The sequence below is a fragment of the Pelodiscus sinensis genome, chromosome 23, assembly GCF_049634645.1.
Source record: "Pelodiscus sinensis isolate JC-2024 chromosome 23, ASM4963464v1, whole genome shotgun sequence".
NCBI classification, from domain to species: Eukaryota; Metazoa; Chordata; order Testudines; family Trionychidae; genus Pelodiscus; species Pelodiscus sinensis.
The window spans coordinates 1028175-1056006 of NC_134733.1; the positions used below are offsets into that span (position 1 = coordinate 1028175).

The following is a 27832-nucleotide window of genomic DNA, read 5'->3' on the forward strand; positions in this document are numbered from 1 at the left end:
CTGGGCCGGCAGGGGCAGGGGAGGGGGACTGGGACCAGCAGGAGCGGGGTAGGGCGAAAGGGCTGGGCCGGCAGGGGCAGGGGAGGGGGACTGGGACCAGCAGGAGCGGGGTAGGGCGAAAGGGCTGGGCCGGCAGGAGCAGGGGAGGGGGACTGGGACCAGCAGGAGCGGGGTAGGGCGAAAGGGCTGGGCCGGCAGGAGCAGGGGAAGGGGACTGGGACCAGCAGGAGCGGGGTAGGGCGAAAGGGCTGGGCCGGCAGGGGCAGGGGAAGGGGACTGGGACCAGCAGGAGCGGGGTAGGGCGAAAGGGCTGGGCCGGCAGGAGCAGGGGAAGGGGACTGGGACCAGCAGGAGCGGGGTAGGGCGAAAGGGCTGGGCCAGCAGGGGCAGGGGAGGGGGACTGGGACCAGCAGGAGCGGGGTAGGGCGAAAGGGCTGGGCCGGCAGGAGCAGGGGAGGGGGACTGGGACCAGCAGGAGCGGGGTAGGGCGAAAGGGCTGGGGCCGGCAGGGGAGGGGGACTGAGACCAGCAGGAGCGGGGTAGGGCGAAAGGGCTGGGGCCGGCAGGGGAGGGGGACTGAGACCAGCAGGAGCGGGGTAGGGCGAAAGGGCTGGGGCCGGCAGGGGCAGGGGAGGGGGACTGGGACCAGCAGGAGCGGGGTAGGGCGAAAGGGCTGGGGCCGGCAGGGGAGGGGGACTGAGACCAGCAGGAGCGGGGTAGGGCGAAAGGGCTGGGGCCGGCAGGGGAGGGGGACTGAGACCAGCAGGAGCGGGGTAGGGCGAAAGTGCTGGGGCCAGCAGGGGCAGGGGAGGGGGACTGGGACCAGCAGGAGCGGGGTAGGGCGAAAGGGCTGGGCCGGCAGGGGCAGGGGAGGGGGACTGGGACCAGCAGGAGCGGGGTAGGGCGAAAGGGCTGGGCCGGCAGGGGCAGGGAAGGGGGACTGGGACCAGCAGGAGCGGGGTAGGGCGAAAGGGCTGGGACCAGCAGGAGCTGGGGTCTGTGGCACACTAGAGAGCTACCTGGGGGGGATGGCCAGGGACCCAAGGACCCATCTGGGATGGGAAAGGCATGGGCATTGAGGAGGTGACCTAATGTCTCTTGAGTGCCCCGGGCAGGAGGAGCAAGGAGCTTGCCCTGCCCGGCGGGGGCACAGTCTCGCCCAACCGCCGCTTCTCTTCCAGCTGAAGGCGGCGATTGAAGACCTGGCAAATCCGAAGACACTGACATGAGTGATTCTCAGCCTTGCGGAGCCATGGGGACAGGCTCTGGCTGGGGCTCAGATCACAGCAGAAGGCAGGGGCGGTGCCCGCAGGAACCCCTGCCTCTTGCTGCCATTGCCTCAAATCTTTTTTTGTAAACTGAAGTGGATTGAAAAGCTCCACCCCTTGCTGCTCCCACAGCAGGGAGCCAGGGCAGACATGACCCCTGGAGCTCTCTGCCCCAGGAAGCCTGGCAGTTGCTGGAGCCCTCAGCCACCGTGGAGCGAGATCCCAGCACATATACGCTGGGACAAACAACTTGGCCCATGGACTCAGCGCAGAGGACAGACCACGGCTGCAGTGGCTGTTGCCACGTGAAATGTGCCCGGAACATCCTGAACTGAGTTCCTGGTGCCCCTTGGGGGCTGGGCCCAGTGGGGCCAGAGCATACTGCTCCTGAAGCCCTAGAAGAGACGCGCTGGTAGCCTAAGGGCTGGGGGCTTGTGCTTCTGCCAGTGAAAGGCCTCAGTTCTCACTGCACCCATCTGAGCCCATCACAGACCAACCTGCGTGGAATTCTCCCTTACCCTCCAGTCGCTCCTAATGGCACCATGCCCGTTTAAGCCAGAACCAGGCTTGTAGGAGTCCTGTGCAGCCAAAGCACCCCCTGCCTGTCCCCAGACACCATCTCCAGGGTAGCTGGGCCTTAGCCTGCCTGTGAGTGGCTCCTCTGAAATCCATTGTTCCCCCTCATGGCCAAGTAAATCAGACAGAGCCAGCCTGTGTGGAGCTATTGACCCTTTGTATTTCTCTGCAGCAGGGAACGTGGGGGGGAAAAGGTGTCACTGCTGCTTCCCCCACCCCCTGCCCTGGGACCTGCTCCTTCTGCCCCATCTGACGCAGGGAGCGTAGCCAAGGCGCACGTCTCCAGCAACCGTAGTAACCATGTAGGTGACTAAGTTCACACGCCAGGCATGACATCCGCCCGCCTGGCCTGGCCAATGCCTGGTAAAGGAGGACCAGCCTAGGAGGAAGCAGACTGAGGTGCACAGTGACTCATTGCACATGTCAGCCTCTGTCCTTACAGACCCGCCCTGACTGGGAGGAAACAAGGGATGTTAAATTGCGGTGAATTAACTAATCAAATAGCCGATGGGATTTCCATCGACTATTCGATTAGTCTGTAAGGGTATGTCTGCACTGTAAAGCTGTGTCTACAGTGGCAAGATTTTGCGCAAAAGCGGCCAACTGTCTACACTGGCCGCGAGTATTTGCGCAAGAACACTGATGTTTTACTGTATGAAATCAGTGGTTCTTGTGCAAATACTTTGACATTCCTACTCAGGGATAAGTCCTCTTGTGCAAGTGTTCTCGCGCAAGAGGCCAGTGTAGACAGGTAACATCAATTTCTTGTGCAAGAAAGCCCGGTGGCTAAAATGGCCATCGGCGCTTTCTTGCACAAGAGAGCATCTACACTAGCATGGATGCTTTTGCGCAAAAGCAAATCTTTTGTGCAAAGGCATATGCCAGTATAGATGCTCTCTTGCGCAAATACTTTTAATGGAAAAACTTTTCCGTTAAAAGTATTTGTGCAAAATCATGCCAGTGTAGACGCGGGGTATGTCTACACCTTGCAGGAGGAGTAACAGTAGTTCGAATTAGGAGCTTTAATTCGAACTACCTAGTCCATGCCACGTGTAGCTGTGGGCAGGGAGTTCGAATTATGAGCATTTAAAAATGGCGCCCACCCGGGAACATGCAAATGAAGCCCGGGATATTTAAATCCTGAGCTTCATTTGCAAGTTTGAATGCCTCCATTAGCCACCCTAGTTCGAACTGGGGGGCTAGTGAGGACAGACCCTAAGAACTTCCGGGTTCTGCCTTTGCCTGTGCATTTCAAAGTTGGAATGTGGCATGGAGCCCGGGGCCAGCAGGCACTTCCGCTTTGAAATGCACAAGAGCCTTTGCTGAGGACTCCTATACATTTCAAAGCTGGCACCTGCATGGAGCCCCCGCTGACCCCAGGCTCCATACGGTACTTCCCCTCTGAAATGCACAAGAGCCCCAGCAGGGACTCTGCTGGGCCCCTGCCCCGTCTCATGGGGCTGGAGGGAACTGACTTTTAAGCCAGCTCCCCCACCATCTCCTCCTCCCTTTTGTGATAGAGGCAGTAACGGGGGCAAGGGGGAGGGCGACGAGTTGACTAGTGTGTCGACTGTCCAATAAGCTTTTGCTTATTGCATACTCGACTAGTCACTTGCATCCCTAGAGAAAACCCCGCGGATGCAGCCTCTGCCAGAGGCACAGTGGTCATGGCAGACAAAGTCTTCTCAAGTGAATACATTCAGCTGCTCCCCATCCCCCCGTGGGCTGAGATTTCATGTTGGTATCTCCCCCCCACTCCCAGCACATGTGAATGATGGTATGTGCCAAGGGAGAGCCCTGCTCACAGAACTATTCAAACCTTTGAGGTCAGAGCGTCAAAGCCAGCAGTGCCCTGCAGCCATGGGGGTGGGGTGGGGGGGGGTTACATATGATGAGGTTTGTCGTCTCAGCTGAATGAACCTGACCAAGTTGTAACTAAGTCCAAGGCTGGAGCACAGTGCGAGGCATGGCCAGCGGGGCTGGGTGGGGTGTGTGTGTGGGGGGGGGGGGGGCAGCTGGGCCCTGGAGTTTAACTCTGGTCCTGTAAAGAGAAAGGACCAAACTGACTGGGGTTGTAGCATTTCAGCCTTTAGGCTAGGATGTGCAAAGACCTTATGGGAATTAGACACTCCATTCACCCTCCATTGATGGGATTTGGCACCTAACCTCCTTAGGCAACTGAAACATCCAGTCTCAGAGAGCAGGGTGGCCTTCGTACAAGCCAGCTGCTTGCTAGCCAAATGCCAAAGCTCCCAGCCCCAAGTGGCTTGAGAGCCCAGTGCCTCTCCATAGCGGCTGGAATTGCATGGGGGAGCACAGCCATGCCCCTGGTAAACCTGCCGAGGTCTCATCCAAACGAGGTGGGGACAAGAAGCCAAAGCATCGAGTGCTGGCTTGTGTGCAGACCACCCGCTCACAGGGCTAGCTGGGGCACCGAGGATGGAAGCCTGAAACGCACATTCAATACGCTTGGACGCAGATGCCTTCCCATGCTCCCTGGCTGTCCAGCCCTCAGGGAACCGCTGGGAGACAGAACATGTCTTGGTCTTGCAGAGAGTCTCCCTAACGCAATCAGCAGCCTCGGCCAAAGGAAAATAAATCAAAGCCCCCACCGGGCAAATGGCAACAGTCCAACAAAGGCACCCGGCTCTCGAGGAGCCCCCGCAGGCATTAGTAGGAGGGATTGTATGGGCACCCACTTGCCATGTCAAACTAATAGGCAACTTTTCATCATTTCTCCCAGCAACATCCAGGGAGCTGGAACGTGCCATCCCCTGGGGCAGGACCCCTCAGGGCAACACCCCTCCCTCTTTCTGCCTGGGATCTAGTTATAAAACACTTCGTCCTCAGAGAGGGAGCTGCTGTCCGCATAGGCAGGGAGTTGCTGAGCCGCTTCTGGCAGATGCTGGTCGTGCTCTCCCGCTCTGGCCCTGTGCAGGCCAGCTCCTTCTCCGAGCTGTCTGCCTGGGGGGCCATGGGGGAGATCCCCGGGGAAGATGTGTCTAGAATTCCATTTCTCTGCTCCAGGGTGCCCCCGGGCTGTCGGGGAGGTGTGTGTGGAGGACGAGGAGGCAGGCAGGCTGTCTTCCACGTTGCGGCTATTTATTACCTGGGGACTTGGCAGCAGCTTCTCCTGCAGGTAGATGCTCTCCAGGTCTGAAAGCAAAGCCAGGGAGGGGAGAATTGTGTGTTAGGGATTCAGCAGGGCCCTGAGAAGGGGCATGGCCATCACAATGAGGAGTGGCCACAGATCCAGGGAGCCCTGCTTCAGACACCTGATTCCCAGAGACCCTGATGGTCGGTGGCTTCTACTGAATCCAGCTGGGGTTGCTGAGTCCATCCAGGGTCCCAATCCTGCCCTCAGCTCTGGGTGCCCCCATGGGCTAGTGGAAGGGGACCCCACGGACCCAGCATTGGCAGGGGTGTGGTCAGAATGCAGCTGTGCTCCATGGTCCCCAGCTGTCCAAACATCCCCTTTGGAAAGAGATGACAGATCTACACCTGAAAGCCCAGGGATCTGCATCTGACGGAGACAGGAGACCAGGAAGGGTGGCCCCGAATCACTACATGTAGGGAGGGCTGGGGAGCAGCAGGAGCCCTGAAAGGCTGCTCATGGCAGACAGGAAGGGAGAGGTACCTTGAAGCTGTATGATCTCCTGGGAGCTGCTCCCGTAATTCATTTCCTCTTCCTCCAATGAGGACCAGGCACTCAGGGTGGCCACAGTGATGGCAAATTGCTCAGCGACCCCTGGGTCGGACCATGGGAAACCAAACACAAGTTACAAGGAGATTGTTATTGGGCCATGTACTGACCCTGGCTACCCGGGGAAATCTGGAGTGACACCTCTAAACCAGAGTGATCTGGATTAACACCAGTGTTCTCAGGAACTGCGTGTCCCCTGGCAAACCAGAAGAATTCTATCCAGCCACACTCCGCTCAGAGCCCTGTCTCCAGCCGTGACCAGCTCCCTGCTCGAGAGGAAGGTACCAACAGCTCTGTGATGGCAGCTAGTTGTGATACAAGGATCGCGGAGTGGAAAGCCCTAGGGTGGCAGCGGAGCTCTGAGTGATTTCTATCTGGAGCAGGACTAGGAGTTCTCTGCATTGGTTGCTATTCAGCAGACAGCTAAGGGATGTGCCAAATGCATGGGCACTGCTCACCAATGGATGCCCCAGTGCCCAGCAACTGCAGTGCTCTGTCCCCTCCCTTTAGGGGTACCTCTCTCTCACACACACACCTCGGCTCATCTGTGAGGTAGGAATAGTGCTCTTCCTCTGTCAGCCACGGCTCCCAGCCTGCCGGGGGGGCATTCCAGCCTTTCCACTCGATGAGATGGGCCACCCGGCCGTGAACCATGCGGGGGCTTGGTGATGTCGTCCTTTATGGTCTGGACTAATCCTAAAGCAGAGAGAAGGAGGAGCTGGGCTGAAGTGGGTGGGATTCAGACCAGTTCGATCAATGCATCAAGACATGGTGCACGAGGAGTACAGATAGTTCGGAATGGCTACGTAGTTACAGATAGTTTGGAATGGCTACGTAGTTCGAACTATCTAGCCCGTGCCGCGTGTAGCCATGCGGCACGGGGTTCGCACTAGCTGGCTTTTAAAAATGGCGGCGCCGGCTTTATGCTAATGAAGCCCGGGAAATTCAAATCCCGGGCTTCATTAGCAAGTTTGGTATGCATACATTACCCCGCTAGTTCGAACTAGCGGGGTAGTGTAGACATACCCACAATGAATTACGCTGGTGACTGCTGGAAGCTGATACACCCCGTTCCCTCCCCTTTCATCTCCCATGTGGGGACAATTAGATCCCCTTGGCCTGGCCTGTAGCATGCTGGGGGGGGGGGGGGGCAGGGGTCTGCTTGTGGTTATGGGCTGCGCTAGCCTCTTCCAGGCCTGGCACAAGTGCCAGCTGAGCTGTGGAGGGAGGGGCAGATCTGAAAGGCCTGATGGCGTTGTCGAAGGGTTTGCATGACCCTCCCCTAGGCCGTACTTAGGAACTTCCCATGCGGTGACCCAAGGGAAGGCTGTGTCAGCCAGTCTGGGAATCAGAGAGGATCGCAGGGTCTGTGTGGATCCATTTTCTGTTCCCAGGGCTCTTGTCTACTCAAAGGGACCTCTGGACCTGCCCTCAGAGGGGATGGGATCAAGCCCCTCCTGGGATCTGGCCCTAGCTCCAGCTCATGCCAGCTCCATTTGGTTGAGGAATGCCACAAGCCCTCAGGGGAAGCTGCCGCCTGCTGCCTGGGATTGTGGCTGGATCTCTGGCCTCCTCTGGGAGTCTGTGCTAGGCAATTGTCAGCCCAGTGAGAGGGTTGCCAGGTGTCTGTTGTTTGACCGGAAGCCTGGTTGAAAAGGGACCTTGGGGTCTTCAGTCAGCACCACCGACTGGGCCACTAGAAGTCAGGTCAGCGACGTGTAGGGCGAAAGCAGGCTCCCTGCCAGCCCTGGCTCTGTGTGGCTACCATAAGCAGTGGCATGTCCCCTCTCTGCTCTTATGAATAGGCACAGCCAAGGGGCTCAGTCCACATGCTGCCCCCACCCAAGAGCCAGCTCTGCAGCTCCCATGGGCCAGGAACCACAACCAATGGGCACGGTGGGGGCAGCACCTGCAGAGGGGGCCTGACCTTGCCTCCATGTGGGAAAGGGGACAGGCCACTGCTTGTGGAAGCTGCCTGGAGCCTGCAAACCTGATCCCCATCCCACTCTCTGAAACTCTTGGCACCAGCCCCCTCCTGCACCCCAAACCCTGCATTCCCGGCCTCACCTCAAAGCCTGCACCCTGATCCAGAGTCCTCATTCCACCCCCTACCCCAGCCCTGATCCCCCTCTGAGCCCCTGGATCCCAGCCCAGAGCCCCTCCTACACCCCAAACCTCTCCTCCCCAGCCTGACCCTGGAGCTCGCAGCCCCATCCAGGGCCCTTACCTGCTCCCTCATCTCAAACCCCTGAGGCAGCCCATCTTCTTAGTTTGGAAAAAAGAAGATTAAGGGGGGACATGATAGCGGTTTTCAAATATCTGAAAGGGTGTCACAAGGAGGAAGGAGAAAATGTGTTCCTCTTGGTTTCTGAGGATAGGACAAGGAGTAATGGACTTAAAGTGCAGCAGGGGAGGTTTAGATTGGACATTAGGAAAAAATTCCTAACTGTCAGGGTGGTCAAATATTGGAATAAATTGCCAAGGGAGGTGGTGGAATCTCCCTCTCTGGAGATATTTAAGAACAGGTTGGATAGACATCTGTCAGGGATGGTGTAGACGGAGCTTGGTCCTGCCTTGAGGGCAGGGGGCTGGACTCGATGACCTCTCGAGGTCCCTTCCAGTCCTATGATTCTATGAAAATAAGTGAGTGAGTGAGCAGGAGAAGAGCCACAGACAGAATGAAGGGGATGACGTGAGAGGGGGCGGGGCCACGGAGAAGGGGCGAGGCCGGGGTGCTTGGCTTTATGGGAGTAGAAAGTTGGCCGCCCTACAGGATGATGGAGCCAGGCAGGAGGGATGGATGGTCTTTACCAGCGAGGCCACTTTGAGAAACCAGTTAACTGGCCGCGCCAGTTTGTTTACTTCCCGGAGCCGCAGCCATGCAGCCTTGTGGCTCCTATTGGCTCCGTTGCAGCCAAGGGGAGCCGTGGGAAGAAACACTGACCCTTACTTACCCACCAGAGAGGAGGTTGCCAGGGTCATCACGTTGTAACCACTCGAGCCAGACTTGGCATCAGAGAGCGTCCCATTGGATGTTTTGAAACATTTCTGCAGAGGGAGAAGAGAAGCAAAGGTGGGCAAGATGGGCTGGCGCAGGGAGACAGAGCTGAGCACCCTCAGCCAGCCCCACGCTGGGGGAGGGGACCCAGGAAAACAGAGGGGAGATTGCCAGGGTGCGGTCCCCCAGATGGCCCAGCAGCCCCTGGACACTCAGGACTTATGATACGAAGATGGATCGGCAGCACCTACTGTGACTCATGAGGGAGACCATGTCTAGTGGTGCCAAGTCTGTGCTGGTGACTCCAGAGATGACTGTAGGCATCAAGGGGTTATCCGGGTTACACAGACTGTTATGGGATGGAGCCATGCTCCCTGCGGACTCTGGTTTAGTCCCAATCCTCAGCACAGATGCTCTGGTGTGATGCACTTAAATAAAGCTGCAAGTTCCCAGCCTGCAGGCTGGTGAGGAGACTTAGCTTTGTTGCTACAAAACTCAGAGATGCACAAGGGGGAGGGGGCAGGCTCAGTGTCTGCCAAGCGCTTCCCAACTACACCCAGTCTGCGGGGTTGGCTCTCACCTGGTATGGATCCCTGTGATGACAAGGGCCTGCAGGACCTTGCTCTCCCATGAACGCACACTGATCCCACTCAGTGAAGGGACCCTGTGCCAGCTTTGCAGCTCCCCACAGCCTCCCTATGTACATGGAACTGGACAAAGGCCGGATGATGCTGATCACCCTGAACCAACCCCCTCCACTTGCCACATTTCTCCAGGGACTTCCAGCCTGGACCCCTCCCGCCATGGCAGCCTCTTGCATAGGGACCATCACACGCATCCACTAGGGTACACTCCATCCACACCTGCCCTCCATTCTCCCAGGAGCTCAGCACCCTCAGGGCAACCAGCCCACACTGACCTGCAGAGGGTCCCAGCAGAAATCCATCTGGTTTTCCTATCTGTTTTACTGATGGGAAACTGAGGCACCAATAGGTTGGGGGTTTTAAAATTCCTAAAACATAGAAACAGAAGAGGCAGTTGCCTGATGTGGTATGGAGGACAGACTGGAAGCAGTTTGGAATGACCCACACAATGCCCTCAATGTCAGCCAATGAAAACTTTATACCACTTCAACCCCCATGTTCTTTCCATGCTGTTTAATTTGGATCTTCCTGGGATAGAGTCACTGTACTGAGTGGTAGCAACAACTGCAGGCTCTGATATTGCACTTTTCACCTCTAATGCAGGTGAACAGATGGGGAAACTGAGGCACACAGCAGGGAAGTGAGCTGCCTATGGCCACACAGCAGGTTAGTGGTGAAGCTAGAAATGGAACCCAAGTATCCTGATTTCCAGGCAGGGGCCCTATCCACTAAACTCATTCCATGTCACTGTTTTTATAGGAATGGTGCTGGATAGACAGGCCTGGAACCCAGAGCTGGGCTGGTCAGGTAGCAGCAGCTTCCCTGGCGTGCCCCGGTAACGTACTGCTGCCAGTGCTGACATGTGGGGAAGGGCCCCATGGCTTTAGCTTGTCAGCTTTTTGGAACAGCACCTGTCATTATGTTCAAGATTTGTACAGTGCCTCGCCCAATGGGGTCCTGAGCCATGGCTGGGATCCTAGATGTTACAATAACTTGGCCCATTAGGAGGCTGCCAAGCACAAGCAATAGGGATCCTTGGCCACTTGGTCTTTCCTGAGGCACCAAACTGCTGAACAGCCTTTTCATTATCTCATGAAAGGGCGCCTGGCTCCCCTGCCTGAGTCATCCACCCTCCATGCCAAGGGAACTTGCACAGGGACCTTTCAGGGTGCAGGGAAATGTTCAACTCCCCACCACCAACTATGTAGGGTGACCAGATAGCAAGTGTGAAAATCCAGGAGTGCAGGAGGGAGAATAGATGCCTACATAAGAAAAGTCCCAAATATTGGTACTGTCCCTATAAAATCAGGGCACCGAGTCACCACCAAACACCTCATGGTTTGTTTGCTGAACAGCAACTAGAGTTCATCTATAGCAGCCACCCTCGCAGGTCATCAGCTGGGTTTGAACCCAGGTTCTTCTGGAGTAAGGCAGGCAAGGCTAATAGCTAGTAGCAATACCCAGTTCTCACAGAGGCCAAACCATTGGAAGAGGCCACAACACACCCTTTGCATGCTCCTGTAGCATTTTGCAATGACTGCCTTGGACCCTGGCTCTTTGGTTACCTTGCAGTTGTCCTTCCCCAGGGTGGATGCAGGTACTTCCTGGCTCTCATGGGGGGCAGAAGGAGAACACGCTGGTTGCCTGCTGTGTCTGGAGATGGAATATTCCTTCTGGGCACTTGTGAAGAATTCTGCAACAAAGGAGAAAAGAGATGGGTGAGAGAGGGCTGGACTGGGCTTGGTGACCCTGCTTGGTTGCCTGTTTACAGAGCAGTTATAGAAAAGATGCTGGAATATTGGAGTCAGGGGAGATGGAGAATTTCAGAATTTAGGTCCAGAATTGAAACTCAAAACTTTCAGTTCTGAACTGTTGCTTTGGTACCTCGTAGTAGTACAGCTGCTTCATGTCCCCATTCTCCTCTATATGACAGTCTCTTCAACCAGACTACATCTCTCATGAGGCACCATGGTTTCACCTGCTATGCCACCACAGTGCATCATAGGAGTCCACGATGTATGGAATTGCCCTTTTAATGAATTATAGCTACCATATAACGTTATGTAACCTTATGAACTATGGACCAATTTTTTCTTAATAGAATTTTAGAATTATAAAAGTTAATCACTTTTGGATGAATTTGTTAAGAATTGCCTTTGAAGAATCTGTTATTGTAACTTTTTAAATACACATTGTAACTAAAACCTCATTTTAAATTGTCAGTACATTGTAACTAAAGTGCCTCCATATTGCAACTGAAACCTCATTTTAAACTTTGTACTCCCTTAACTCTAAAGCTAGGTATATGTCTGTAATCTCATTTAAAAGTGTGAATGTCAGTGGGATCAGTCCGGGATGCCAGTCTGTCTCAGGGCACATCTATACGGCAGGATTAAAGCCAAAATTAGCTATGCAACTTGAGCTATGGCAATTGTGTAGCTCAAGTAGAAATAGCTTATTTCGGCTTTTGGCACTGTCTACACAGCAGGAAGTCCAAGAAAGAGCCCTCTTCCTCCGACTTCCCTTACTCCTCGTGAAATGAGGGTTACAGGAGACAGAGTAAGAAGTTCTCCAGCTTGACACTATTTTGACATTATGTCGAAATAACTGCTTGTAGTGTAGACACGGACAATGTTATTTCAAAATAAAGTCAGTTATTCCAAAATACCTCTGCTGTGTAGATTCACCCTCAGTGACCAGCTGACAACACCACCTTGATAGCAGAAGAACAATTATGAGTGAGCCCTGCAAAAGAACTCACCCAAGAAAGAGTGAAACAAAAGCCCTATCCAGAAAAGGTCAGTCACATCTGCCGTTAACTGATGACTCATAATCATACAGTGCCCTGAGACAGAACAGGATCTATGGACTAAAACAGTGTTTCTTAAACTTTTTAAGACTGAGGAACACCTAGCACAAGGGGCTGGACCCTCTAGGCCCTGCCTCAGTGCAGATAATAAATGCTGATAATTTATGGGGTTATTTTATGTTATATTTATTTAGCTGTGCAGCATAGTTCCTCATACTGCTGACTGCATGTTTGATAGGAAGTGCCAAATAGATATGGCAATGCCGGATGTCACAAACTCAGTGTGGGATGGAAGCCCAATGCAAGCAGCAAGAACACCAAACACAAGAACTTTAAACCCAAAATCTTAAGTCCTGGAAAAATAATAAGTCCCCCCAGTGCAAATCAAACAGCTTTCAGTGCAGGTGCCTGCAGAATATTCAACATGAAACAGACTGACAGAATCAGCAATGAAGAGATCCCAGGCCAGGCAAAACTGCCTATAACACTAGTGCTACAGAAGAAAGGATGGACATATCTGGAACATTTTAATGAATGCCTGATAATAGGCCCCCTTAATGTTTCTTTGGCAGTTCCAGGGCAGGAGGGTCAGAGGCCAACCTGGGGCAGCTGTGCAGCCCAAAAGTAGCTGAAGCAATGTGATTGCATCTGAATGTACAAACTGGGGGGAAATGCATGCAGGATGGGTGAAACTGGACTGCTTGCCCTATGCCCCTACTGGTGTGGGCAGCTTGATGATGATGATGATGATGGTGATGATGATGAGAAAACACCTGCCCTTTAGGCTCTGAGTGGCAACTGACATACCTGGTCCATACAATCAATATATCAGACAGCAAACTCAGCAACAACTCTGAGCCTGTAGCCACAAGCCAGGTCAGTCAAATAGAGGAGAAATACCTGAGCCATCACAGACATCCCCAGCCATCACTAAGTCCATCCATAAGGACCATGCACCCAATAGTATTCCTGGTAGATCAACACCTTTGGAGTAATTTGGACCAAGAGGGGAACAAATTTTAAAACCGAGGGCTCTTCATAGAAAATGCTAGGCCACAGCATTTATTGTTCACAACATACATTGCACATCCAGGCAAGAAGTAGGAACAGATCAGGAAGACAGGCTGGGAGGTGAAATGCAACAGAGAAGGGGGACAAAGGCTAAAGCTGATGCAAGAGCCCCTGTGCTGGGTCTGGTTCCTCAAGGTGACCTGCATATGGAAAGATAACTGGGCCTTGGGCCCTTTGATGCCGGGACGGACACACAAAGCCTGGAAGGCAGCCTTGGAGTTTTTCTATTTGGTGCTTTTTTACATTCAGGCTGGCTACGTCTACACTGGCCCCTTTTCCGAAAGGGGCATGCTAATTTCACAGGTCGTAATAGGGAAATCCGCGGGGGATTTAAATATCCCCCGCGGCATTTAAATAAAAATGTCCGCCGCTTTTTTCCGGCTTTTAGAAAAGCCGGAAAAGAGCATCTACACTGGCCCCGATCCTCTGGAAAAAAGCCCTTTGAAGTAGGAATAAGAGATCCTCTGGAAAAGGGCTTTTTTCCGGAGGATCGGGGCCAGTGTAGACGCTCTTTTCCGGCTTTTCTAAAAGCCGGAAAAAAGCGGCGGACATTTTTATTTAAATGCCGCGGGGGATATTTAAATCCCCCGCGGATTTCCCTATTACGACCTGTGAAATTAGCATGCCCCTTTCGGAAAAGGGGCCAGTGTAGACGAGCCCGCTATGTCTACATTGGCACCCTTTTCCGGAAAAGGGATGCTAATGAGACAAGTCGGAATTGCAAATGCCACAGGGGATTTAAATATCCCTCGCGGCATTTGCATGAACATGGCTGCCGCTTTTTTCCAGCTCGGGGCTTTGCTGGAGAAAAGCGCCAGTCTAGACAGGATCTTTCAGAAAATAAAGCCTTTTCCGGAAGATCCCTTATTCCTGATTTTATCTAGACTGGCTCTTTTCTCCGGCAAAGCACCGAGCCGGAAAAAAGCGGCAGCCGTGTTCATGCAAATGCCGCAGGGGATATTTAAATCCCCCGCGGCATTTGCAATTCCGACTTGTCTCATTAGCATCCCTTTTCCAGAAAAGGGTGCCAGTGTAGACACAGCCTCAAAGTTCAGGGCTTGTCTACACTGGGCTTCCTTGGTGACATTAGGTTTTGCTGGAGACCTGGTCATACTGTGATACTCAAGCTGATTGAGATGGGGAGGAGACTCTGTGAGGTTTGCTTCTGTTAAACATGCCTTTGACTCCAACCCGTGGCAAACTATTGGGGAACCAGCGTGTCTTTGCTAAAGCCCTTACACCTTCTGGGCTGCAACTGAGGACCAAAGAGAGTGGACAGCCTCCATCTCTAGGGTCTCCAAAGGGCCTGCTAGCAAAAGCAGAGACAAGTAGACAATTCTCAGGGACAGCATTAGGAAACGAGCCTTTTACAGCCTCCTTTCTCTACTCACAAGAAGCAACAAGACACCTCCACAAGCCCCCCCGGAGCAGTGTGAAGCAGGGACTTGTGCTGCCATGTCTTTCCCAGGCAATGCTCGACACTCAAGTGCATAACCAGTTCTGCCTCAGTCCCCCCCCACCCCCTGGCTGTCCCCTCCCAGGGATTTGCTAGGCAGAGGTTCAGCTACATTCCTGGGCTCCTAGCCTAGAGTGCGTTGTGGGGCAGTGCCATCCAGCAGGGGAAACTGACAGAGCTACTCCGGGCTGATCCCTGCCTCCCCATCTGTCATGATGAGGAATGCTGACCCGCACCTGGGGTTCGTCTACGTCGACGGAGCCATGTAGATTAGTTTACATGAAAAAGGGAAATGAGGCCGCGATTTAAATAATCGCCACTTCATTTAAATCAAAATGGCCACCGCGCTGTGCCAATCAGCTGATTGTCGGCACAGCGCGGCAGTCTAGACGGGGATCTGCCAACCAATCTGCCGAAGAAGGGTTCTGGGGCCGGCAGATCCCTGTCTGGACTGCCGCGCTGTGCCGACAATCAGCTGATCGGCACAGCACGGCCGCCATTTGGATTTAAATGAAGTGGCGATTATTTAAATTGCAGCTTCATTTCCCTTTGCCATTCTGCCTAATCTACATGGCTCCGTCACCAGAGCCATGTAGTCTAGACACAGCCCTGGTAACTAAGGGTCTGTCTTCACTACCACCCGAGTTCGACTAGGGTGGTTAATGTAGGCAATCGAAGTTGCAAATGAAGCCCAGGATGTAAATATCCCGGGCTTCATTTGCATCTTGCCGGGCGCCGCCATTTTTAAATCCCCGGTAGTTCGGACTCTGTGCCCGAGGCTACATGCGGCACGGAGTAGGTAGTTCGAATTAGACTTTCTAATTCGAACTACCGTTCCACGAGGAGTAACGGTAGTTCGAATTAGAAAGCCTATTTCAAACTACCTACTCCGTGCCACGTGTAGCCGCGGGCACAGAGTCCGAACTACCGGGGATTTAAAAATGGCGGCGCCCAGCAAGATGCAAATGAAGCCCGGGATATTTACATCCCGGGCTTCATTTGCAACTTCGATTGACTACATTAACCACCCTAGTCGAACTAGGGTGGTAGTGTAGACATACCCTAAGGGGTTAACTCAGGTACCTAGCAAAGGTGTTACCGGAGGGGGAGGGGAGTTTGGGCCAATAACCATGCAGGTAGAAATTTCAAACTGGAAAAGAGGGTTTTCCTCTCTCTTCTTTGTTTGAGATCAGAGCACTTTCTCCCAGATATTGAGGGAGATGGGAGATGCTTCTCTCTCCAAGAATGGACTTCTTGAAATGTGTAAGTAGGGAAAAGGTTACATCAGTGTTTCTTAAACTTTTTAAGACTGAGGAACACCAAACAATAATTTTTATGAGGAACACCAAGGTTTAGATAATATGTCAAGGTTTATTGTTTTTCTTGTTTGGGGGTTTGGAAATCATGTCTAAGCTGGCTAATTATTTTTCTTTTTTGTAACTAAGTATTACAGCCCAGGGACCTTCCCTGAGTATATATATCAAATTGTGGCTCTTTCCATCTAGCCAATTTACTATGCTTGCAACTGTAGTTTTGTTTTGATAATAAAAGTTTTTTTTTAATTCTAATTAACTGGTATTGATTGATTCTTCTTGTAGTAAGTTGAGAGTCAGTAACATGGAGTCAGCAAGCCTAAATAGAGGCCTGTAACATGAAAACAGCAACAGGCTGAAGGGGAGTAGCGGAACATCTTAATAAGAAATGTCTTGGTACAAAGACTCCCCAAAAACTAATGCACAGACCGACCTAGGTTCAGGACTGGGTCGAGATTGACAGCATGAAGGCTAGTAAGTAAGCCCTCCTTCCGTAAGGTGAGGGGTGGTAACTAGGCAACAGAGGGTTGTAACCTGGTACGTAAAGAAATGATGTAAGTTGTTTATACCTGTCTATAAAAGGACACCGCAGAGGATGCTCTCCGGCCGACCTTGGGGGGCGGGGTGCACTAGGTGCCTGAACGGCAGGTGTCGTTGTCTAAACTTACAGAATGCTCAGTAGCTTAACTTAGACTAACTGCTGTTAATATCTGATATACGGCAATAGGCCTGCCCAGTGTTGGTACCTTGTCAACGTGGGCCATACTGCCCAGTGGTGTAACATTGTACTGATTTCTGTTACCAATTGGTAGAGCTTCGCATTTGACAATAAACTTGCTCGATTGATTTCAAACCTTGCCTGCATCTATCATTTCCGGGGCCTCTCAGAGATCTACTGTGTTGACCCAAGTGCACGGGGTCTAACACTCTAGATAAAGGGAGTACCGATTGTTATGCACACAGCCAAAAGTTTATCATCACCGACGGAGTAGAGGTCCTGTCAGGAGCGCGCCAGGACAACCCTGACCAGACGAGGCTGACACTGACAGTTCAGACCACCGAAGATACCGAGGTACAAGACACTTGTTTTGTAGAAAATCTGTCTGTGTGTATCTGCAGGCTTCTGACTGAGGGGTCAACTGCCAGAGACTGCAGCTTGTTTTTCTCTTCTCTTTTTCAAGGTTTTTTGGGAAAAAGAGCTTGCAGTGCCCCAGGGGTTGGTTTCAAGTGTCCTCCCGTTTGTTTGGTTTCTTACTTTTGGGATAAGAACATAAGAACGGCCGTACTGGGTCAGACCAAAGGTCCATCTAGCCCAGTATCCTGTCTGCCAACAGTGGCCAGCACCAGGTGCCCCGGAGAAGGTGGACCGAAGACAACGATCAAGTGATTTGTCTCGTGTCATCCATCTCCAGCCTCTGACAGACAGAGTCCAGGGACACCATTCCTACTCCCTGGCTAATAGCCTTTTATGGACCTAACCTCCAGGAATTTATCTAGATTCTCTTTAAACTCTCTTATAGTCCTAGCCTTCACCGCCTCCTCTGGCAAGGAGTTCCACAGGTTGACTATGCGCTATGTGAAGAAGAACTTTCGCTTATTAGTTTTAAACCTGCTACCCTTTAATTTCATTTGGTGTCCTCTAGTCCTTATATTATGGGAACTAATGAAGAACTTTTCTTTATTCACCCTCTCCACACCACTCCTGATTTTATATACCTCTATCAAATCCCCCCTCAGTCTCCTCTTTTCCAAACTGAAAAGTCCCAGTCACTTGAGTCTCTCCTCATATGGGACCTGTTCCAAACACCTGATCATTTTAGTTGCCCTTTTCTGAACCCTTTCCAAGGCCAAAATATCTTTTTTGAAGCAAGGAGACCACATCTGTACACAGTACTCAAGATGTGGGCGTACCATAGTTTTATACAGGGGCAGTAAGATATTCTGCGTCTTATTTTCTATCCCTTTCTTAATAATTCCTAACATTCTCTTTGCTTTTTTTGACCGCCGCAGCACACTGTGTGGAAGTTTTCAGAGAACTATCCATGATAACTCCAAGATCTCTTTCCTGATTTGTCGTAGCCAAATTATCCCCCATCATACTATATGTATAGTTGAGGTTATTTTTTCCAACACGCATTACTTTACACTTATCCACATTAAACTTCATTTGCCATTTTGTTGCCCAATCACTCAGTTTTGTGAGATCTTTTTGAAGTTCTTCACAGTCTGCTTGGCTACATCTAGACTGGCATGATTTTCCGCAAATGCTTTTAACGGAAAAGTTTTCCGTTAAAAGCATTTTCGGAACAGAGCATCTAGATTGGCACAGACGCTTTTCCGCAAAAGCACTTTTTGTGGAAAAGCCTCCGTGCCAATCTAGACGTGCTTTTCCGCAAAAAAGCCCTGATCGCCATTTTCGCGATTGGGGCTTTTTTGCAGAAAACAAATCTCAGCTGTCTACACTGGCCCTTTTGCGCAAAAGTTTTGCACAAAAGGACCTTAGACTTACTGGTCTGTAATTGCTGGGATCACCTCTAGAGCTCTTTTTAAATATTGGTGTCACGTTAGCTTTCTTCCATTCAGTAGGTACGGAAGCCGATTTAAAGGATAGATTACAAACTACAGGTAACAGTTCTGCACTTTCCCATTGGAGTTCTTTTAGAACCCTTGGGTGAATGCCATACAGTCCCGGTGATTTGTTCACGTTAAGTTTTTCTATTTGTTCCAAAACCTCCACCAATGACACTTCAATCCAGGACAGTACCTCAGATTCATCTCCCACAAAGGACGGTGCAGGTTTGGGAATCTCCCCAACATCCTCAGCCATGAAGACTGATGCAAAGAAATCATTTAGCTTCTCCGCAATGGCTTTATCATCCTTGATTGCTCCTTTTGTATCCCGATTGTCTAGGGGACCCACGGTTTTTTTAGCAGGCTTCCTGCTTCTAATGTACTTAAAAAACATTTTGCTATTGTTTTTTCAGTTTTTGGCTAGCTGTTCCTCAAAATCTTTTTTTGCTTTTCTTATTACAGTTTTACACTTAATTTGACGGTGTTTATGTTCCTTTCTATTTATCCCACTGGGATTGGACTTCCACTTCTTGAAAAATGCCTTTTTTGTCCCTCACTGCTTCTTTTATCATAGAATTACAGAATCATAGAACCATAGAGCTGGAAGAGACCTCAGAAGGTCAAGTCCAGCCCCCTGTGCTAGGCAGGACCAATCCCAACTAAATCAACCCAGCTAAGGCTTTGTCAAGCGGAGACTTAAACACCTCTAGGGATGGAGACTCCACCACCTCCCTAGGGAACCCATCCCAGTGCTTTCCCACCCTCCTAGTGAAATAGTTTTTCCTAATATCCAACCTGGACCTCTCCCACCTCAACTTGAGACCATTGCTCCTTGTTCTGCCATCTGTCACTCCTGAGAACAGCCTCTCTCCATCCTCTTTGGAACCTCCCTTCAGGAAGTTGAAGGCTGCTATCAAATCCCCCCAACTCCCTCAGCCTCTTCTCATAAGTCATATGCTCCAGCCCCCTAATCATTTTGGTTGCCCTCTGCTGGACCCTCTCCAATGCGTCCACATCCTTTTTGTAGTGGGGGGCCCAAAACTGGACATAATACTCCAAATATGGCCTCACCAGAACCGAATAAAGGGGAATGATGACATCTCTGGATCTGCTGGCAATGCTCCTCTTAATGCAACCTAATATGCCATTAGCCTTCTTGGCTACAAGGGCGCACTGTTGACTCATATCCAGCTTCTCATCTACTGTCATCCCCAGTTCCTTTGCTGCTGAAATGCTACTTAGCCATTGGTCAGGCACGACTTTCCCTTGGTGAATCCATGCTGACTATTCCTAATCACTTTCCTCTCTTCCAAGTGCCTCAGAATGGATTCCTTAAGGATCCCTTCCATGATTTTTCCAGGAACCGAGGTGAGACTGACTGGCCTATAGTTCCCTGGATCGTCCTTCTTCCCTTTTTTGAAGATGGGCACTACATTTCCCTTTTTCCAATCATTCGGGATTATATTTTTACATGGTGGTTAAGCCATAGTGACTCTTTTTTAGGTCTCTTACTATGTTTTTTTAAAATTTGGGATATACATTTAAGTTGGGCTTCTGTTATGGTGTCTTTAAAACGTTTCCATTCAGCTTGCAGGGATTTGGCTCTTGTCACTGTGCCTTTTAATTTCTGTTTAACTAACCTCCTCCTTTTTGTGTAATTTCCCTTTTTGAAATTAAATGCCAGAGTGCTGGAATGCTGTGGTGTTCTTCCCACCACAGGAATGTTAAATGTTATTATATTGTAATCACTATTCCCAAGCGGTCCTGTAATAGTTATCTCCTGGATCTGATCCTGCACTCCACTCAGGACTAAATCGAGAATTGCCTCTCCCCTTATGGGTTCCTGTATCAGCTGCTCAAAGAAGCAGTCATTTAAGCTATTGAGAAATTTTATTTCTGCATCTCTTCCTGAGGTGACATGTACCCAGTCAATATGGGGATAATTGAAATCCCCCATTATTATAGAGTTTTTTATTTTGGTAGCCTCTCTAATCTCCCTCAGCATTTCAGTGTCAGTATCGCTGTCCTGGTCAGGTGGTCGATAATATATCCCTACTGCTATATTCTTATTATTGGAGCATGGGATTACTATCCATAGCGATTCTATTGAGCATATTGATTCATTTAAGATTTTTATTTCATTTGATTCTACATTATCTTTCACATACAGTGTCACTCCGCCACCCACCTGGCTTGCTCTATCCTTCCGATATATTTTATATCCCGGTATGATTGTGTCCCACAGATTTTCCTCGTTCGACCAGGTTTCAGTGATGCCTATTATGTCAATCTCCTCATTTAATACGAGGTACTCTAGTTCACTCATCTTATTAGTCAGACTCCTAGCATTTGTGTAGAAGCACTTTACAAATTAGCCATTGTTTATTTGTCTGGCCTTTCCTGGTGTATTAGATTCCTTTGTATGTGGTTGTTTGTCTGCTCTGGCCCCTTGTTTGTCCTCTCCCCTCCTCTCTTTCTGACTACAGCCTAGAGAATCTCTATCAATGGATTCTCCTCTAAGAGAAGTCTCCGTCCGATTTACATGCATCTCTGCACCAATCGGCTTTCCCCCATCTCTTAGTTTAAAAAGTGCTCTACGGCCTTTTTAATGTTCAGTGCCAGCAGTCTGATTCCACCCTGGTTTAGGTGGAGCCCATCCTTCCCGTATAGGCTCCCCCTCTCCCAAAAGTGTCCCCAGTTCCTAATAAATCTAAACCCTTCTTCCCTACACCATCGTCTCATCCACGCATTGAGACTCTGAAGCTCTGCCTGCCTACCTGACCCTGCGCACGGAACTGCAAGCATTTCTGAGAATGCCACCATAGAGATCCTGGATTTCAGTCTCTTTCCCAGCAACCTAAATTTGGCCTCCAGGACGTCTCTCCTACCCTTCCCTACGTCATTGGTACCTACATGTACCACGACCACCGGCTCCTCCCCAACACTACACAGAAGTCTGTCTAGATGCCTCGAGAGATCCGCAACCTTCGCACCAGGCAGGCAAGTGACCATACGGTTCTCCCGGTCATCACAAACCCAACTATCTATGTTTCTAACAATCGAATCACCCATTACTAACACCTGCCTCTTCCTAACTGGCATTCCCTCCCCCTCAGATGTATCCTCAGTGCGAGAGGATACCGCAACATCCTCTGGGAGGGGGGTCCCAACTACGGGATGGTTTCCCTCTGCTCCCATTGAATGCTCTGTTCCCTTGAGACTTTCATCCTCCTTAAGAGCACTGGGGCTCTCAGACTGGAGGTGGGACAGTGTCCCGGAAAGTCTCATCAACATAGCTCTCTGCCTCCCTTAGCTCCACTTGTTCAGCCACCCTGGCCTCCAAAGCCCGAACTCGGTCTCTGAGGGCCAGGAGCTCCTTGCAACGGGTGCACACATACGCCACCCGCCCACCGGCAGGTAATCATACATGTTACACTCGATGCAATAAACAGGATAGCCCCCACTCTGCTGCTGGGCTTCTGTCACCATTTTTCTTATGAAAAAGTTTAATTATAAACTGGGCTTCTTTTTAAATGTCTGGAAAATAGATTATTATAAAAGTTCTGCTTAAAGAAGGTCAGAAGAAACTAGCATCCTCTAACCTCCCCCTCTAAACTCCCTGTTTGCTGCTCCTGTTCACAAGCTCCCTGGTCGCTGACTCAGGGTATGTCTACACTACCCCGCTAGTTCAAACTAGGAGGGTAATGTAGGCATACCGCACTTGCAAATGAAGCCCGGGATTTGAATTTCCCGGGCTTCATTTGCATAAGCGGGGAGCCGCCATTTTTAAAACCCCGCTGGTTCGAACCCCGTGCAGCGCGGCTACATGGGGCTCGAACTACCTAGTCGTGCCCTGTGTAGCCGCGCTGCACGGGGTTCGAATGAGCGGGGTTTTAAAAATGGCGGCTCCCCGCTTATGCAAATGAAGCCCGGGAAATTCAAATCCCGGGCTTCATTTGCAAGTGCGGTATGCCTACATTACCCTCCTAGTTCGAACTAGCGGGGTAGTGTAGACATACCCTCACAGCTTTATGCACTTGATGGTGGCAGCAAGTTCCCGCACCTTCGCGGAACAGGGCAGGCAGGTGCAGCATTGCCAGTTCTCATGATTTTGTCATGAATCTCATAGCAATGATCATTTTCCACAGAGCCAGGAGCTGGGGCTCTGGATGTGTCGTGTGCAATCCGTGATGATTTCAGCCTTTGTTCTTAAAGCAAAAGTACATGTCTAGTCCTCCTAGCTGCAGAGAAAGCTTCAAAACATGCACTCTACAGGCTCAAAAGGCAGAAGGCAAATAAAAAGAGCCCCACCGCTATTATTTTAGGTAGTCCCTGGGTTTTAAAGCCCATCTCATGATTTCTGGTGAGCCTGGCTCATGATTTTTTAACCTAGCAGGGGTGGGCACTGCTACAGGCAAGGGAGTACCTGCCCTAGTTTTGTGATCCGGCATGGGCTAGAAATGCAAGTACATATCCAGGGGCCTGGTACAGCTTGCACTAAAGCCCTTGCCACGGTATCTTCATGGCTATTTTGAGCCATGCTAGGTAGATCAAAGCTAGTGCATGTATGTGTATGTGAGCTGCAGTTGCACCTCTGACCGCAGTGTGACATGCTGCACGGTAGGGCCAGGAGCTGATGGGTGCGATAACAAAGGCCTTGTCTAGACTTGGCTTTGGAAGGTGTTAGCTCAGCCAGTTTAACACATGTTGAAGGCACCTGGTCTTCTCTATACATTGGCTTACACCTTCCTGATTCTAGTCTAAACAGAGCCTCAGTCTGTATATGAACCTAGATGTCCCTTCACACAGGGAATATAGGCAGGCTCAGAACAACCCTTCATGCTGAGGTTTGGCCAGGCCATGGGAGTCCTGGCTACAGAGACAGTAAAGCCATGTCGAGTGCCTATCTTACTTCTTGAGAGAGTTGCCAGGATGCTCTTCAAAGTAAGCTCTGCCCTGCATCCCTTGGTGCTTTCCATCTGATTTCAATGTCCCTTTAACATTCGCATCCCCTTTGCAAATCCAGGGTGCGGCTACATTGTCTTCTCAGCAGATTTTAATTCTTTTATCCCCAGTTCCTGAGCAGCCATTGGCACTTCTGCCTACAAACCAAACTCTCACATCCAGTGCACCCTTGGGATGTGTGTTCAGCTCAGTGCCCTCTTGTGCCCTGCTGCAAACTCTGGAAGCTTCCTCAGCCAGAAGCCCTTGTGTTCCTTCCACAGCTTTGAGTCTGATGCACCTGGCTTTCTGGTGGCGGGGAGGAATCGCTTGCAGGCAGGACAGTCACTTTCAAGTCTGACTTTGCTCAGAAAAGTGCCTTGAAATAAAGGGTTTTCTGAGTCCTGAGAGGGGCTTTAGCTCCCATCCTCTACTGCAGAACTCCCATGTTCTGGAGGAATATTTGGTGCAAAGCTGTTGTAAGTGACTGCAGGATGTGGATAGTAAGATGGCCATATTGGACCTGAAAGCAGGTCAACCTTCTGGAAACTGGTGAAGACCAAACAGATGAGGACTCCTTGAACCATCTCAGATAGGGTCTACACGATGGCTCTCTAAGCAGCTTAGCTGAATTAGATTTTTTAGGAGTTTTTATTATGAAAGCCCCAACTACGGACCATGACCCCGTCGTGCCAGGCTCCCTGCAAACCCAGAAAATCTCCCTAGCAGAGGTGGGCTGTGCGCAGGGTGTCCCAGGATAGTTACTCACTCTGGAAAAGATGTCAGCGATGAAGGGGAGACTTTCTCAATGTAGGAGGCTTAGAAGCATGAACACAGGCCTGGGCTTTTGGAGACTTGGGTTTTAGTCCCAGTTCTGCTGCTGGGTGACCTTGGGCAAGTCCCATCCTGGCTTTCATGCCTCAGTTCCCCTATCTGTAAAATGAGATTAATGAGACTGCCTGCTTGTGTACACTGCCTGGAGATCCATTGCTGAAAAGTGCCAGAAAGAAGTAGGAGTTACGAATCTTCTTTACATTTTATGCCATGTCCCTTTTCCAGCTTCGCCCCCCCCCTTCCTGCGGGGGCATATGCCAGTGTGTTTTACTGTTCCCTGTTCATCACTCCTTTGCAAGCAGCACCTTGCAGCAAGTGATAATGAGCTGGCTAGAGCTTTTGTTTCCATATCCTTCTCCTCAGCAACAACTCTCCCCCAGGCTCCCAGCAGGCAGAGACCTTGCTGCCTGGCATTAGTCAGCATCCTCCGCCTAACAGGCTCTGCAGACAGTAACATTATTAAGGGTAACCAATGGTTCTGTATGGCGAGTCACACACACCAGTACAATGGGGCCACTTGCCCAGCTTCACAATGCCACATCCAAGGAAGGATGCCACAAGCTGATGCTAATGGCCCTTGGAGAATAAATGTCCCCTTCTTATAACTTATGAGGAGAGGCTGCGGGATTTGGGATTGTTTAGTCTGCAGAAGAGAAGAGTAAGTGGGGATCTAATACAGGCCTTTAACTACTTGAAGGGGGTTCCAAAGAGGATGGAGAGAGGCTGTTCTCAGTAGTGATGGATGGAGAACAAGGAACATTTTAGGTGTCCGGTATTCTCTGAATGTTTTTACCGGACAGGAGCCGAAAATACCAAACTGTCCGGGTGAATACCAGACACCTGGCAAGCCTATGCCTGACCCATTTTACAGCTGAATCCTGCTGCCATTTCTCCAGAAGGCGAGCGGGGCGAAATGAGATGGAAGAGGTAGGGAGAGGCCCCCACTTGTGCTGGCCCAAGGGCCCTACAAGTCCCTAATCTACCTGTACCTGAGTGGTTTATCAAACATGTGACCTAAGTGAGGCCCAGCTGGCTTCTGCTGTCCCTCTGCTACTGACATAAAGACATGTAGCTACAAGGGCCTGTCTAGGCCGTTTTACAACAGGCCTGCTTGGAGAGGAGCTGTCTGGAGAATCGGGCCCTTCAGTGTCTCCTGGGATTTGTAAAGGACTGCCAGGGGCCCAGACTGAATTCAGGTCAACTCAATCCTGACAAACCCTGGTGCTGTCTCAGGGCTGATGTGGCATGAATTTTCCTATGGGGCTGAGTTCCACATCCCAGATATTATCTGCACAAGTGGCAGGTTTCAGGAAAGAAGCCAAGTCCCTGAGGGCCCTGCCCACACAGAGGGCTGCCTCGGATTGGTGAGGGAACGTTGGCAGAGGAGTGTGAAAGATGTTGCTGCGCAGGTGCTATGATTACCTAGAATTCCCTATTGCTTTAAGCCTGACACATGTCCTGGCTGCTTTTCTCTCCACACCTCCCCTCTAAGCCCTTCCCATCCCAGTGTCATGAGGGCCTAAGACCTCCTCATCAACTTCCCTATGGCTGGAGCTGGACAGGGAGTGCGGTGTCTGCCAGTGGGAGCCTTTTTCCCAACCCTTGTCTATTCAGGCAGCATCCACTGTCTCTGTGGCCTCCTCAGCACGGGGGATGCTGGAGTCCACGTCCCCTTGTAAATCCCTTGCTTTGCCCCCATGACCTGCTCCCCTGTCCCTGTTCGTTCATTTGTTGTCTGCAGTATTCAGTTGATTTTTGGACCCTGTGGCCCCTCCGTCACCTGAGGTTCTTCCACTGCTTTGATGGGCTCTGCCCACCTGTCCCCATCACCAAATAGGTTCCAACCTTTCACTATTCAAAGCAGCCCAGTAATACAGAGGGAAAGCATGCAAACACCAGCTTTCCTTGTGCATTGTGGGAATCCCAGAGACTGAAGGTCTCATTGGCACAGGAAGACTAGTCCCAGTGTACAGTTGCATATAGTCCCCATGTCCATAGTGATGTGCCCTATTGGCCCCTGGGAACACCGCACCCCAAAAGTGGCTGCATTTCAGCATGGGATAAAACAATCATTACAAATTGCTTTGAAAAGCATTGTTTTGGATGAAAGCCTCTGTTACAGGCAAATATTTCCGTAGGAAACATGACTCTGGGTTACATTCAACACAAGTTGCATGTGAAAGCTGAGGACTGGCCAAGTTTGTGGGACTACAACCCAGAATGCTGCCTCCACTTTTGTAACCTCCAGAGCCAGGTTGCTGCAGGATTGTTGCCCCATCTGAAATCACCCTGGGGCACAGTGTGAGAGAGATTCTCGGCCCCATTCTGATCTCCTGTATGCTGGCGTAAATCAGGAGTAATCCCACCAATCTCAATGATGCAAACAATAGGGGCCTTTAGCTTGATGACCTTCACTTCTCCCAGGCTTCCCACCTAGCACCAAATGCCTCCCTTTCTTGCCTGCTCCTCCAGGAGTACCTGTCCTAGAGCTGTGGTGAGCTGTCTCTGGCCCAGGGCTGGAAGATGGTGCCCGGCCATCTGCATGCAGCATGCCAGGAGCTGCCTTGGCAGAGTCCTTGTCTCGCCCTGGCTGTGCATGGCTGATAAGACTCTAGGACCAGGGCTGGCAGGAAGTGAATGGATGCCAGGAGGCTGTGCTGGGAGGGAGATTGGGGGGATTATGCCTCCATCCAGCCCATATTCCATCTCTGCTAGCGAGCGGAAAAAGCTATTTCAGCCAGAGGTGCCAGAACCCCCTTGTGGGCGCAGACGGGATGACCGGCCCAGCCCCCTCTGTTTATGCCCCAAGCATGGGGGTTTTACCCAGCACATGTGGAAAGCTCCAGCTAGTGTCCCAGGGAGCCAAAGCGAAATGCCCCAGGCCAGGGGCGCCCCCAGCCCAGCCTACACACGGGGCTAGCAGGGAACAAAGCCACTTCCCGACTCCTCGTCCGAAGGCCCCCGCCCCCACCCCCGGAGCGGGCTCGTCGGGTGGGGGATGGGAAGCAGACAATCCCTGGGCTGGCAGGCGCGAGTCTCCCTCCAACTCACCTCGGGACACGCAGGAGCCCATCACCGGGGCGTCTCTCCTCCCGCTCGGGCAGCGCGGGGCAGCCCCGTTTTATTGTTCCGCCCCCGCGCTCAGGTCTCCGCGCGGCGGGACAGACGGACACCCCGAGGGCGGGGCGGGCTCCCGGGGGATTAGCCGGGCGTTAGCCGCCTCCCCCCGCACTTGTCGGACGGGGGGGGGAGGGCTGGTCCTTCCCCGCTTGCGGAGCGGAGCCCACGTGCTGCGGCCCGGGGCTGGTTCTCCTCCCGCTGCCTCGGCCGCCGGAGTCGCGGAGGCTCCGCCTGGCCGGAGGCCGCGCTCCCCGGGGACTCCGAGACGCCTGGCGATGGAACCAGCCCCGCCCGCGTTCGCCCGGCCCGAGAGGCGGGAGGAGCCGCCAGCCTTGCGGGACGGGGTCCTAGGACAGTCCCCACAGCAAAGCCACGAGCGTTAAGCCAGTCTCGGGTTTGGGGACCGCGCCGGCTGGAGCCGCAGAGCCGCAAAGCTCAGCTCCCGGCCGGGGAATCCCTGTTGGCTGCAGCGACAGAAACACCAACTTCTCCAGTGCTAGAGATGCAGCCGGGTTAGTCTGGGGCAGC

General features: G+C 51.7%; 2 protein-coding genes across 3 annotated transcripts in view; one reads left to right on the top strand and one right to left on the bottom strand.

Moving 5' to 3' along the window:
* The window catches only part of CLCNKA (chloride voltage-gated channel Ka), a 32374-nt gene extending 30386 nt beyond the window's left edge, over positions 1 to 1988 (top strand). For both annotated transcript variants that reach the window (XM_075906340.1, XM_075906342.1), the window contains one exon: positions 1182 to 1988. In XM_075906340.1, the coding sequence (XP_075762455.1) occupies positions 1182 to 1229 (48 nt within the window). In that variant the 3' untranslated portion in view covers positions 1230 to 1988. The remainder of the gene's footprint in view (positions 1 to 1181) is intronic.
* Positions 1985 to 27832, bottom strand: FAM131C (family with sequence similarity 131 member C). Its single transcript, XM_075906343.1, is given in 10 exon segments — positions 1985 to 4718; positions 4721 to 4809; positions 4811 to 5000; positions 5482 to 5592; positions 6075 to 6205; positions 6207 to 6243; positions 8502 to 8595; positions 9465 to 9500; positions 10755 to 10882; positions 27236 to 27832. Coding segments are annotated over 10 exon segments (888 nt in total). The 5' UTR covers positions 27258 to 27832; the 3' UTR covers positions 1985 to 4668.